The 14,814-nt window shown below is 51.2% G+C and overlaps 1 protein-coding gene across 2 annotated transcripts; it reads right to left on the bottom strand.

The window, feature by feature from the left end:
* OXTR (oxytocin receptor) lies at positions 1 to 14,105 on the bottom strand. 2 transcript variants are annotated; one of them, XR_011250954.1, is made up of 3 exons: positions 12,233 to 13,169; positions 4,471 to 4,805; positions 1 to 800 (listed from the first exon to the last, which is right to left on the bottom strand). XR_011250954.1 is itself a non-coding variant. In XM_069562096.1 (2 exons), the coding sequence occupies exons 1-2, from the start codon at positions 13,158 to 13,160 to the stop codon at positions 4,558 to 4,560; spliced, it is 1,176 nt and encodes a 391-aa protein (XP_069418197.1). In that variant the 5' UTR covers positions 13,161 to 14,105; the 3' UTR covers positions 1 to 4,557. The 2 variants fall into 2 exon arrangements, 1 of the variants encoding a protein (XP_069418197.1); XM_069562096.1 differs by having other exon boundaries at positions 1 to 4,805; positions 12,233 to 14,105.
* Positions 14,106 to 14,814: the final 709 nt, after the last annotated feature.

Raw genomic sequence — 14,814 nt, 5'->3', positions numbered from 1 at the left:
TCAATGGAAAAATATATTTATTAAGTGTACCTTTTAAAGAGCAACTACTGAAGCAGGCAGCTCATTGTCGGGTACATCATTCACCAACTAGTGCAGACAGGAGACAGCATAGAAATTCACCAAGTAGAACAAAATCAAGGAATTCACATTTTGCACTTAGGGGCATTTCACTGCAATTAAACACAAAAGGTTACGCATTTTGAAACCAGGATCTTCTTAAAAGACAGCCTCCAACAGTCACATCCTGTAGAGCCATCCCCCAAGAAGACCAAACAGTGTGGCAGATTTCTTTTCAGCACATAAAGAAATAAGGCTCAGAGTCTTCAAGCATTCGCATTTCACTTTTCAACGTGAGAACAATGAAACATTCCAGAAGAAAATCTTCATGCTCCAATTTATTGGCACCTCCAGGTACCACTGGGCGCATTAGGTTTGTAAACAGTCCTGAAACTGCAGGCAAAGATGGCTGGAAGACCTCAGGCATTGGGTCTGGAGGAAGACGGAGACAACCCAGTCTGAGGCAGAATTCTGGACCCCTAATCACCTTCTTCCAGGCTTGGGTTGGGGAAACAACAGTCAATTGTGAAAATATTCTCCAGGAATATTGGGAGGGGACAGGTGCATAGCCAGTGGTGCTGCTGAAATCAAACGTCACTGGTCGGCTATAAAACAGAATCCTGTGCCATAATGAGAAACAAGATTCCAACCAGAGCTTTCACTGCAAGAGAATGAGGAAAGTGTCCCAGCTGGTTCTGATGCCCAAGAACCTTGCAGCTCCAGGGTTCTTGGCAAGGTTATGCCTGTGGTCAGAAGAATCAACTGAGTTGCTGTCTCCTTGATCCCCAGTGGCCTCTGATGGCTGCTAGGATGGCAACTTCCCTAGTTGACAGCAGAGACTGGGGCATTTCCGGCTGGCGAGCAGAGAGGCTCAAATACTAACAGGCCCTGCCATCACTGCATTTGTACCCACGCTGCCCTGGTGTCTTTGAGGTGGACACGGAGACCCCAAATCAGCATCCAGTTAGCTCCCCAAACAGCCAGGACTGGCTGGTGTTGACACTAGGCACCTATCACAGCAACACTGCACCGCCTCTGGGCTCACAGTTGACACTGTCCTCTGTCTTCAGTTAGTACTGAAGATCTTGTGCTAAATGGTGGGGCTCTGAACACTGGCATTTCAGTACATGCTTCTCTTCTCCCTGAACATCAAGATCCTGAAAGTTCATTCTACTGTGTGCGAGTGTGTTTGTGCGTGTATGTGTGTATACAATGCAGTACAGAGTGAGAAAAGGAAAGTAGAGAGAGGAGAGCTGGGGCTTTAGGAAATGCTCTTGTATCACAGTGAGTCCAAAAATACGTGTGCAAAAAAAAAAAAAAAAAAGTGCCAGTGTGCCGATGAGCTGGCCAGTCCCAGCTGGAAAACCTCTGGTCTACAGCATCCTATGCTGAATAGCAAAAGGTGTTTCCTGGACATGGTCACATGTGCCTCAAGGCTGAAAAGACATTTCACAGCATGTTCACCAGGTATTATCACTACTGGTACTTTTGGTCAAACTGGAAACACCATCTCTCACAGGAAAACTAAGAAAACTATGCATTTTTCTGAAATGATGAGTCACACGGAAGCAAAAGCTCTGAAAAGTAAGAGATTCTAAGAAATTCATCCTTCAGGCTGGTTGCCTCTGAATTCAGTTGGTAAATATTTTTTAAGCATTAATGTAGTAGTTTTTAGCATATTTTCAAAATGTATACATCACTAATTCCGGAAAATCTTCACTACCCCTCAAAAAAGCCTGTAACTTAGCAGTCACTCCCCACTCACCCCAGTTCCTGGCCCCTGGAAACCACTATTCTGTATTTGTCTCCACAGATTTGCCTATTCTTGACATTTCACATAAATGGAATCATGCAGCATGTGACTTTTCTCAAGGTTTCTTTCACTTACTATGTTTTCCAGGTCCATCCATGTTGAAGCATATGGTAGTACTTCGTTTTATTTTATAGCTGAATAATATGCCATTGTATAGGCATACCACATTTATTTACCCATTGGTCAGCTGATAGACATTTGGGTTATTTCCATCTTTGCCTCTTATAAATCGCAGTGCGAGAAACACTGACATTCAAGTTTTCATGTATATGTATGCCTTCATTTCTCTTGAGTAAAAACCAGGAGTAGCATTTCTGGCTCATATGGTAATTCTATGTTTAACTTTTTGAGGAACTGCCAAACTATTTTCCAAAGTGGCTGCACCGTGTTACCTTCTCACAAGTGATGGGGGAGAGTTCTAATTTCGCTCCACCTGTCATTGCCTATCTCTCTGATTAGAGCCATCTTGGTGGGTGTGCACTGCTATTTCATGGTGGTGTTGATTTGCATTTCCTTCATGAACAGGGATACTGGGAGTCTTTTCATGTGCTTATGAGCCACTTATATCTTTTCTTTGTAGAAGATACAAAAATATGTTTACTCATTTATCAAATATGTTGCTCCTATTTTAAACTGAGTTATTTGGCATTTTACTGATAAAAAGTAAGAGTTCTTGATATATTCTAGACACGAGATTATGGCTTCCAAGCATCTCCTTCCATTCTGAGTTGTTTTGTCACTTTCTTGATAGTGCCCTCTGAAGCATAAAAGTTTTGTGCCCCATTGATGAGGTCCAATTTATCTATTCTTCCTTGGGCTTATGTTTTGGGTGTTGTATCTAAGAACCCATGGCCTAGTCCAAGGCCACAAAGATTCATCCCTGCTTACTTCTAAGATATAGTTTAAGCTCTTACATTTAGGTTGATGCACTTGCAGCTAATTTTGTATGTAGTGTGAGGTAGGGATCCAACTGCATTCTTTTCCATGTGGATATCCAGCTATCCTGGCACCATTTTCCAAAAAGACTACCTTTCCTATTGAATTCTCTTGCCACACTTGTCAAAAATCTATTGGCCATAAACATAAGGCCATTCCATTCCACTGGTTTATATGCCTCTTCTTTTGTCTATACCACACTCTTTTGATTACTGTAGCCTTATAATAAGTTTTGAACCAGAAGTGTGAATGCACCAACTTTGTCCTTTTTCAATGTTTATCTGGCTATCTGGGTCCTGGCATTTCCATGTGAATTTCAGGATCAGCTTATCAATTTGTATAAAAAAGCTAGCTAGGATTTTGATAGGGATTACACTGAATCTGTATATGAAGTTGAAGAGTATTGTTAACAATATTTATGTCTCTGATCCATAAACATAGGATGCCATCCCATTTATTTAAGCCTTCAATGTCTTTCAACTATACTTTGTAGTTTTCAGGATATGTCTTGCACTTCTTTCATTAAATTTATTCCTATTCTCTCTGATACTATTACAAACAGAATTATTTCTGAATTTTATTTTCACATTGTTCATTGCCAGGGTAAAGGGAAACAACTGATTTTTATATTGACTTTGTATCCCACAACCCTGAATTCATGTATTAGTTTTACTGGGTTTGTGTATGTGCACGCGTGCATGAATTCCTTAGAATTTTCTATGTACAAAATAGCGTCATCTGTAAGGAATTTTACTTCTTTTACAAATTTAGATGTCTTTTATTTCCTTTTTCTTTCCCAAATGCTTCTGAAGTATTAGCATAACATTTTTCACCTCAGTTTTACTTGGCTGCCTGTGCCAGACAGTCTCCTAAGAGAATCCCCTGCTCTAGGGCCACCACCAGATAAGCTGGTGCTCAAGGATGCTAGCACCAGTCCACTCAAAGGCAAAAGCTCTTTGAGGCCGGGAGGATATTAGCACCACCACCAGCAAGGCCCTATTCCTCACCCCAAGCTCAGAACACTAGGCTTCTGTACCCACCTGGTCACCAATCTTATACTTACTACCTTTCTCAAGATCCCAGAATACAGTAAGTCCTCGACACACAAACCTTCTAGTTGCACACTTTCAAAGAGGCATGCCAGCCCTTGTATTTCAGGTGTACTTTTCAAGGTACTCTACTATAAGACTGAAATGTTTTACTTTCTGCCCCTGTATTCCAGGTGTACTTTTCAAGGTACTCTAAGACTGAAGTGTTTTACTTTCTGCCTTGTATGTATTACTTGTGTGAAAAGTATTACAAGCCTATTCAGCACAGTAACATACTAGCACAGTGCAGGGCTGCATACAGCGCTATACTGTATGGTATACTAGTACAGCACTATATAGCTGACTGTGTGAGCTGGGTACCCAGGCTAACTTTGTTGGATTTACTAACAAATGAGACTTACAAACGTGCTCTCAGAACAGAACTCATTCTTATGTAGGGGACTTACTGTTAAAGGAAGGCAGCAGTGGGGTCAGGGCAGGAGTACCCATGGGGGCCCACGGAAGATCTGGGGCTTGGCTTGATGGTTGAGTCACCCTACCATCTTCCCCGTGGGGGTTGCTTCCCCACCCAACTCCAGCTGCCCAAGGTGCAGGGGGGTACAAACTGGAAGGTACCTTGTACACACATGTACACAGCCACCAAGAGCCAGACTGTCGCTGTCGCACAGTCGAAGCCAAGGAGGGCGGCCCTGGCCCGATCAGTCACACCGTGGATGGCTGCGAGCAGCTTCTCTGGCTGGAGCTGTGCCGGCTCAGGACAAAGGTGTACGAATGGATCTTTTTGCTGACGCTCGTCTCCCCAGGCTGGCTGCCTTTCAGGCGGCGGAATGAGCAGCAGAGGAAGCGCTGCACAAGGTCTTGGAAGAGGTGGCCCGTGAAGAGCATGTAGATCCAGGGGTTGCAGCAGCTGTTGAGGCTGGCCAGAAGCATGGCGATGATGAAAGCCGAGGCTGGAGGTGGAGGGGCAAGAAGGGAGAACACGGCATCACTATCGCAGCATGAAGCCTCACCTCCTGAGAGGAGGGACCAGGTGCTGTGCCACAACACGGAGGACCACAGAGACCAAGCCTGCCTTCCTCCCACATTGGTGCTCTGAGCACATGCTCAGCCCGGCCCTGGAACGTCCCTCGTCCTTTCTCCCATCCGAAGCTTCCCTACCACATGCTTCCATCCGCAAGGCCACCTGCTCATTCCTTCCCGACCTCGCAAGTATCAACTGCCTCCACTCAAAGAGTATCCAAGCACACAGAGGTAGAAGCTGCCAGACCTAGCTTGTAGCCCTGCCAGCCAGAAATACTTCAACTCCCCAAGAAACTGCTGTTTTCTCATCTCTGAATGACGATAACGAGAGTCCCCAAATCTCACAGGAGCACAGCAAGGGCGGAAAAGCACCTGATGCTACAAGTGGCCGATGCGCGGCAGCTGCGATCGTGACCCCGCGCCAGGGGGCCGTCTGGGCTCGTCTAAGTCCATGCTGTTCTGAATGAGTGACCCAGCAGGGGAGGAGAAGGCTCCAGACTTATTCCAGCTGACTTACGAAGATGCTCTTAGCCCAGGAATATCTGATCTTGCATGCAGATCTCAGAGGTAGGGTCTTCTGCTTTGCTCACACACAGCTGGATACTCCAGCTGGGAAGAGCGCTGTAAAATCACCCTCCCTGCTTTCTGCTCGCCTGCACTCTAGCTCCAAGTCCCAGGGCCACACCACTTTCCTGGTGGTGGTCTTCTACGCTGAAATCCTCACTGTGTTGACCGTCTCCTTTCGAAACATAGCCGCCCAGTGGGTTGCTGCAATCAAGCACTGACTGAAAAGGTGACTGAGAGCGGCGCTGCCCCAGTGGAGTCCAGCAGGCTGGCAGCGGATGCTGCAGTGGCCACTTGGGGTCCCGTGTTAGGACCCAGGCACTCAGCCCAGAGCTGCCAGAGAATAGCAAGCAAGCCCTCAGCGGAGTTTCTCTGGGGACACTCCCTTCAGCCAGAGGGTAACACTCTGTCCCAGGCAGCCCAGATCCAGTGCCTGCTTCATGCCAGGGCCCCCAGGCTGGCTCCCCTGTCTGCTCTGAAGGATCAGCCCACCTCCCAAGTTCCTGTGATTCTGGCCCTGGTTATGCTAGAGCAGAGCGATGGGGAAGTCAGTTTGGACAAAAGGAGGGTGTGGAAATCAGAATCTACAGACTCATCCAAGAGAGTGGTCAGCAGCCAGCATCTCCTTGGGGGTCAGGCCCATGGGGAGCCCCTTACAGAGGACCCAGACGCAAACCCATGGGGTGTGAACCCCCTTCCTACCTATTCATTCTCTGAGCCACGTCTACTGTCTGAACCTTAACAGCCTTACCTTGAAGTGGAGGTGACACCCACTAGGACTTTGAGAAAATTGGGGGAAAAAAAATTGTGTGGAAAGGCATTGTGAATGGCAACGTGTTTATTCAAGTTATCATATTACTATTTACAGATATGAAATGTGATCAACTGCAGAATTTTTTATCACTCTTGAGTTCAATTCAAGAAACTGTTCTTTGCCCTTTTTTCCATGACCTAAAAAACCCCCCAAAACTCAAAACCCAGAGCCCTGAGATTGGATTACATGACCCCAGAGGAACTCGGGATGGTCTGCTGTGGAAAACTTTACTCTGCCATAAGAAACCCAACAGGGAAGAGGGGTGCAGCCATGGGTGAGAAAGGGATTTCAGGGTCTCCACCAGGTGAGCTGGCTCTCGTCCATGTTTTCTATCCCCCTCAGCAAAAGGAACACCTGTCCCTCAAGGCCCAAGCTCTAAAGGCTTGCAAACCACTCTCTTTGGTCCTGCAGAGAAGAGGGGCTGAGCGGGAGGCATGAACCAGGGATTGGGCCTCACACCTGCCTGGCCTGAGCTCAGGGCATTTCTCAGGAAAGGGAGGGAGGGGCGGAGGAAGAGATCAGATGTCCATGCTTCCTCCCCTGCTGTATCTACTCAGTGCCAGCCACCCAAGCAACCCTGGGGACCTGCCCTCAAGGGATTTACAAATCCAGGTGAGAAGGAGAGAAGCAAGACATGCCTTCTAGTCAGTGGGGAGTGGGAGCATTGGCAGACGGGCAATGAGCGCAAGGCAGGGCACTAGGGGTAATCTTCAAGTGGGGGCTCCTACATGCCAAGCAGTAGAACTGAGCAGAAAGGGCCATGTGCCAACTGCAAACATCCCCTGCTGGGCATTTACCACCCCCAGGAGACAGACACCATGCTGAACTTCCACCCAGAACCATGACTCACGGAGGAAGTGGGTGGCCGAGGGCCAGGCGAGGACAGGGTGTCCCACTGGTCCACCCGCCCACCAGCCTGGCTTTCCTCAAGCCTCACGAAGTCCCCCATGCGGATTTCCCGGTACTGCCCCCGCCTGTCACCACCACTGTCACCCTGGGCCCAAATTAGCCCGGAACAGCTGACGGGCAGCTGGCCATGGCCTCTCCCCTCTGGCTGTGCTGTTCCTGAGGCAACGAACACGTGTCACTTACAATTCAAAGGCCTATGGCTCAGTTGAATCTGATCAAGCTCATCAACCTTTCTAAGAGGCTCTCCTCCAGAAACCACTCACTCAGTTCAAGGTCTCCCCTCCCCAACCCTACCCCAACCCATGGCTCCCAACTCAGGCATCTCTCATAAGGACTAAATCCCTTATCCCTACAGGAGCTATAGGAGAATTTGGGAGGTGTGGTGTACAGAGGCTTTTTTACAAAATGATTTCTGGATGTACATGTACAGAAAGATTGAATATGAGTATGTTTTCCAAGGCTCTGTCTTTGGAAAGACCACCATTTTACAACACTGGAATTGTAAAAGTCACAGGTATGTGATCTCACCATGTATAAGGTCAAGAAAAAGAGCTAAACTTGTGGACTACAGAGCTTTAAATAGTCTTCCGTGATGCCACTGTTCAAATCTGGGGACATGTGGGGCCTACCAGGAAGGACCTGAGAAATAACCATGTTCTAGAATCAGAAGAGGTGAGGTTTCCTGCAAACAGAGAGCCTTTCCTTACCCTTTGGAGAATGACAGGACCCTGCCACCAACTTGGGCCACTCATGCAAAGGCAAGCCATACGTTTAAGAAACAGAGATAATACATTAAAGCTTTTTAAAGCCTCATTACTCAATGTGCAGTCAAGGGCCCTGCACTGGCATCACCTAGGAAATGCAGTCTCACGGGCCCCACCCAGATGTGCTGAATCAAAATCTGCAATTTAACAAGTTCTCCCACATGATTCTATGTACAAAATGAAGTCTGAGAAGTATTCCAATGATCTCATCAGGCAATGTGCATATGTTTCTTTGCATAACCAGCTCCTACTCATCCTTCAAAATCCTTTTCAAATGTTGATTCCTCTCTGATCCTGATTTTTTTCCCAGGGAGCTAGAATCAATGAATCCTGGGGGCACTCACAGTACTTCTGACAAATGAATACAACTCTTACAGCATCATCCCTTCATATTGTAATTACTTCTGCTTATAATCTGTGGTTGAGCACTGTATGACCTCTGTGGCTCTGTCCTTGGCCACTAGCAGAGGCTGGAAAATGGGAAATGTCCAATAAGGGACTAAATTGAAGTGAAGCATGAAATTAGCAGACAGGAAGTCCTGATAAACAAGTCACCACCACCAGTGTGTTGGAAAGGCAAAAAGACAATTTCTCAGCTTGATGATGGGAGATGGGCCCCTAACAAGATGACTGAACGCAAATGCAATTCCCTCTGGGAAAAATGACTTCGCACTCAAATATTAAGGTCAGGTGGGGATAAAGAGAAAGAAACAGAATGAGTAGGTGTGGCCATTACAGCGTGAGGCGTGGGCCGAGGAAGGCAGAGGCCCCTGGTACTGAAGCGTCTGGAGAGCGGGGGAGGCACCAGCGTTCCAGCAGAGCACGGAGGGAGGTGCTGGCAGAGGCTGCCCCTCAGTGGCCTGGAATCAGAATCACAGGAAGACCACCTGGTTACAACACTCTGCCACCCACTCATCCGAAACGGTCCCCTTGGGCTTCCAAAACTCAGAGCTAGACTCTCCCCACCTTGTGTCATACTGCTTCCTCTGGGGAAAACCTTAATTCCCCTTGACCTCTTAACACTCTTGTTCCCAGCTTTACTGGACTTGCCACCACTCAATGAAAACTGCAGTCTCTCTGTGAAAATGCACTCCTGAGCCCAGCAATCCACACTCCCCTGGCTGTATGGACGGACTCCGTGACTGACGCGTCTTGAAAGCTTCCCCTTTGGAAAGCACTGACAGTGCTTGCTGCACGCCAGGCTCTATGCCACCAGCCCCTGCCGCCCTCCCCACAGCATGAAGCCTAATCTCAACCCCAGCAAACAGCCCCAGGCAGGATTATCAACCATCCAGGGTGACTGCTGCTCGTTTTACAGATGGGGAAACACAACCAGGCCTTTCATTCAACCTGTGCATTTCAACCTTTCCCCTGGCAAAATACCCTGGCAGATATTTGATTATGCCGAGTGGTGGGGGGCGCACTTCCTCACTGAGTAGCCAATTCTATGGCCAGAGGTCTGCATAAAGTCTTATTTATCTTTAGTTCAACTCTACACACCCATCCCTGCCCCATCTTATGCACCTTCCTCCTCCCATAACCCACATATTTATTCAGCTAGCATTGGGTGCCCTCCAGTGGGTGGCCAGCCGTGCGCTAGGTAATGGACACCCACCAGAGAACAGGAGAGGTGGCATTCCCCTGTGACAAGGCTCACAGTCCACCTCTCTGGCTTTTAACAAGCGTCTCCACGTACCAACCCTCCTGGACACACTACCTACTGTCCAGCAGACTCTGCCAACACACCCCCCCCCCCCGCCCACCACCCAGGCTCTTGAGTGAGAAATGTCCATTTCCTCTGACTGGAATAAATGTCTATTTCCTCTGACTGCCAAGATTCTCAAAGCCAATCCCAAGAATGAAAACAAAACTTTTAACAACCAGAATGGGGGGAACGCAAAATGACATTGATCATGTGGTCCCCAGGTGCCATGGGTCACACCATGTCATCCTCACAACAGCCCCATGAGTAGAGCTGCTGTCCTCATTATAACAGAGGAGGAGGCTGGGCTCAGAAAGGAAAAATCATCAGCTCAAGGACACACAAGAGAAAGTGGATGGGTGGGCTCCAAACACAGGCTGACACCTGCTCCAACATCTGCTGTTACCCTGCACCAAGACCTGGGGACCTACAGGCCTGCCTGCTGTCTTGACCAACTGGATACATCCATCTGTCTTCATCTTCCCCCAGAGAAGCAGCTCGGGGTCAGAGTCCCTGTTACCAGCCGCCAAGCAAGTTCCACAGAGTTCAAGGGGAAAGGTTGGTGCCAAATCTTTTGGCTGTGCAATTTGATCTTGAAGGTTCCATCCGGTGCTTGTCCAAACCTGCTAGGGCTGTCTGGTCCCAGCCCTTCTTCTGCAGACTTACCAGACTCACCAAAGCAGGGTCCCAATAACATGTGGCTACTGGGAGGGGGGCGCTCATTAAATTATCACAGCCCTCCTCTTGCTTTTTTCTCCTCTAGTTTCTGCTCTGAACAATGAAAATACTGAAATTGAGAGTTTTCCTCTTTGCTTTGGCTCTTATGAAAAGGAAGCCTCTTGCGCAGCGACCCCCCCCCCCAACACACACAGAGGCTTTATTATTGCTATTATTATACTTCTATCCTTTTCCCCCCTTTCTTCCCATTTTCCTGTATCTATTTCATCATGCCTGGGACCTGAATCTTTGAGCCCCCTCCTCAAGTTACTTTTGGAACAAGGTGAGCTCTAAACCAATAAAGGCAGAGCTTGGTGTGAGTGAAGGTGTAGGCGGGGAGAGATAGAAAAGGATCAGCTGGGTTTCCAGGGACCGGCAGCGGGGAGCGAGACCTAAGGAAAGAGTTCTGTGGGGGCCACAAGGCTAGCTGACAAGCCACATGTGATTTCTCCAGCTGCTCAGTTAGTCCCTGACCTGTGGGCAAAGCAAAGTTAGCGAGCTGAATGATGATTTCAGCTTCCACGGGTTGGCTGCCATGTTGGAGACTGCTGGAAGCAGTAGTGATTTTATCCAGAAATGGGATAAGTTTGCTTTCTCACTGACAGAACGGCTGAAAGCAAGCCCCTCAGTCTTTCCTTACAAGCAGTTGAGCCGCCGGCATTCCAGCGCATTGAGATGACCTTCGAACCAAAAGGCGTAAGTCATTCACCGCCACAGATCACCCCTCCTGCTGCACAGGAGCGACCGGAACTGTCAGGGATGAAGGCTGAAGGCGCAAAGCATCGGCCACAAGCCAGCGCCCCAGATGCTCTGCCCCCCTGGATCCCTCCTCACAGCATCCCACCCCACCTTCCCCTCCCGGTTTCACCAGCCACCCTCAGTTCTGACCCTGTCTGTCCTCCAGTCTGGGGAGCGCGCGTTCCCCGCCTACCAGAATCACCCGGGCTCCCGAGACAAATGAGAAAGTTTGCGTCCTGTTCGCTCCCTTCCCTGCTTGCCCCCACCCCTCAGCAGAAGCACTGTCTGGGTTCCTGGGCGCTGACAGCGCCGCAATACTCACCTCTCCACCTCGCGGCTAGGGAGAGGGCGAGGGGCGCAACTCGCCTCCTCCACTCGGCAAGGGATTCCCAGTCTCCGCCCACTGACGGCGCCCCGCCCCACACCTTCTCAGGCGCGGTTGGAAGAATCCAAGCAACCATCTGCCGCTGCTCTGATCCAAACCAGGTCTCCCGGGTTCACACTGACTTGAACTTAAAGTGGAAGTTCAAGGGAAGTGAACTTAACGTGGTAGGAGATTGGGCCTGGGTCAGAAAGTCACCTCCCCGCATCGCTCCTCAGGTGGAAAAGGCAAGTCATTGGAAGCTCAATTTTCTGGTCCATAACAGTGAATCAGATACCCCATGTGGCCTAAAGACTGTGGTAGGGATTTTACGTGCATTTTCTCATTTCATTCCCCTACTGTTGAAGAGGGGGCTTCCCTGGTGGCTCAGTGATGAAGAATCCACCTGCTAATGCAGAAGACTCCGGTTGGATCCCTGAGTTGGGAAGATCCCCTAGAAAAGGAAATGGCAACCCACTCCAGTATTCTTAGCTGGGAAATCCCCTGGGCAGAGGAGCCCGGCGGGCTACGATCCATGGGGGTCGCAAAAGAGTCGGACACTGGTTAGCAACTAAACAACTGCAGGGGGAAACTGGATTATCATCTTTGCTATTTTACAGAAAGGGAAGTCAAGGCTCAGGGAAGTTATGCCCCAAATCACTTGGCCAGCAGATGATGTGGCCAAGGCTCAGAACAATCTACGAAGCCCGCCAAACCCTGGACAGGGACAGCAGGACCAGGGCCACGCCCGCCGCGCTCCCTCCTCCCGGTGTTTCCGCCCGCGCTACCTTCCTTGGGCGCATCGGCATCCCAGACACTCCACATCTGCACGAAAAAGAATGGCGTCCAGCACACGATGAAGGCCAGCACGACGATGAAGGTCATCTTGACCGTGCGGATCTTAGCCTTAGAGATGAGCTTGACGTTGCTGACGCGGGCCAGAGCCGCGCGCCCCGCGCAGTCTGCCGCCGCGCCCTCAGCCCCCTCGGCAGCCTCTGCCGCCGCCGCCTCCGTCTTGAGCCGTAAGTTCTGCCAGATCTTGAAGCTGATAAGGCCGTAGCAGGCGGCAAGCACGATGACCGGCACAATGTAGACGGCGAGCGTGATCCACGTGATGTAGGCCTTGGGCCCCCAGGGCTGAATGAAAACGGCCCAGCAGTCGAAGACGCCGTCGGCCACCTCGCGCAGCGAGAAGATGTGCACCTGCGGCGCGCTGGCCACCAGGCAGCCGAGCCAGGTGGCGAGTACCGCCAGGCGGTCGGTGCGGCGGCGCAGCGAGCGCAGCGGCTGGCAGATGGCCAGGCAGCGGTCGAGCGACATGAGCAGCAGCAGGTAGGTGGACGCGAACATGCCCACCACCTGCAGGTACTTGACGAGGCGGCACAGCAGGTCGGGCCCGTAGAAACGGAACGTGATGTCCCACAGAAGCTGCGGCAGCACCTGGAACACCGCCACCACCAGGTCGGCTATGCTCAGGTGCTTCATGAAGAAGAAGAGGCGCGAGTGCTTGTGGCGCGTGGTGCGCAGCGCCAGCAGCACGCACGCGTTGCCGCTCAGCGCCAGGAACAGGATGAGGGACAGCACGGCCACCTCCACCCGCGCCAGGGCCTCGTTGCGCTGTGGCGGCCCGGCAGTGCGATTGCCCTCGGTTCCCGGAGGCGCCGCGCTCCCGTTGACCGCCTCCGCGCTCCAGTTTGCCGCAAACGCGCCCTCCATGACCGTGGCCGCCGCGGTGTGCCCCGGCCTTCGAGCCCTTTAAGGTGCGGCGCGCGGGGCGGGGCCCGACGCGCAGTCCCGGCGTGCCTGGGGGCGGGGTGGGGGCTCCTGGATTCCCCTCCCTGAGACTCCGCGGACAGATCTGCTGGGTCGGACTCTGAAACAAACCCCGAGGGCCGTGAGAAGACCGTGCGTTTCTCTCCCGACTCATGTATGCCTCAGCTGTCCCCTTTCCAGGAACCCCAAATCATCTAGGACTAGGGCTACCACCGCAGGCCCCGGGGTTGCTGAGCGGCCGTCCTAGAAATTTTGAGATACTTCTGAGACACTGGAGATGAGCGGGAATCTACCGGACCTGCAGTTCCTTGAGATAGTCGCTTCCACTGAAGGAGAGGGAGAAACATAACCAGTTTCCTCCCGGATTTCTAAGCCAGCCACCTCCCCTAGGGATCTCCCAACTAGTTTACTCCCCAGAACCCACAGGACAGCCACCTCTCCTAGTAAACCCCACTCCGGATGCTCCCTCTGAAGAGCCGCCTGCCCCCAAACAGCCACTTGCCTGGGAAACCCTACTCAAGACCATCCCCCTCCAACCCCCTTTCTAAAATGCTTAGCCATCCACCCCTGAACTTCCACAACAACCGATTCTTCGCCTCCATCCTGGAGGCACTCCTGACTCAGTATATCCAGGATGCCTAACCTCTGTTCTCAGTACCCCTGACACCTCTCGGGGGAGATCCTCCCCAGCCCAGCATCATCGAAGGTTCGGGAACTCAACAGGCGTCTTGGCCCCCGACAGCCAAGGGATCTCCGTCGAAACCCTGAGCAGGTACTTTACAATCTCTCAGAGTACCGGCGGCGCCTCCGGTACTAGGATCTCAAAGCACTCCAACACCTTCTCTCGGGTCCCAGTGGCTCCACCAGCGCCAAACATCCTGTCCATTCATGCGCTGGATCCAGCTACCTGAACCGAGTCGTAGGGCGAAACTACACTTGGTTCCCTGGGGAAGTTGCACCGCCACGGATGGTTCCAAAGACACGTGCGCTCCCAGCGCAGGTTGAAATGGCTGCTGCCGGTACCCAGTCTGATAGGATGCTAAGGGCTCAGACGCTGTAACCTGGGGTGGAATCACCCCGCCTGAAGCCCTGACTGGTCGCTGGGTAGGGACTGCTGCTGCTGCTGCTGCTGCTGCTAAGTCGCTTCAGTCGTGTCCGACTCTGTGCGACCCCCACAGACGGCAGCCCACCAGGCTCCCCTGTCCCTGGGATTCTCCAGGCAAGAACACTGGAGTGGGTTGCCATTTCCTTCTCCAATGCATGAAAGTGAAAAGTGGAAGTGAAGTCGCTCAGTGGTGTCCGAGTCTTAGCGACCCCATGGACTGCAGCCTTCCAAGCTCCTCTGTCCATGGGATTTTCCAGGCAAGAGTACTGGAGTGGGGTGCCACTGCCTTCTTGAGGCGATCGAAGAGCCCTGTCGAGGCTATGCGCGCAGATGGCATTAGGATGCGGCGCTGCCTGCCGGTGGCCAGCTTTTCTGCAACGTGTAGCGTGGGGTGTACCCACACACAGATCCGCTAGGAGGCGCGGAAGGCAGGTCTTGCTGGTTCCCGCGAAGCGGTATAATCTTCCCCAGCGTTGCCCCAGCGCGGTAACC

The sequence above is a fragment of the Ovis canadensis genome, chromosome 19 (assembly GCF_042477335.2).
Source record: "Ovis canadensis isolate MfBH-ARS-UI-01 breed Bighorn chromosome 19, ARS-UI_OviCan_v2, whole genome shotgun sequence".
Taxonomy (NCBI): Eukaryota; Metazoa; Chordata; class Mammalia; order Artiodactyla; family Bovidae; genus Ovis; species Ovis canadensis.
This window is presented reverse-complemented; position numbering and strand designations above follow the sequence as displayed.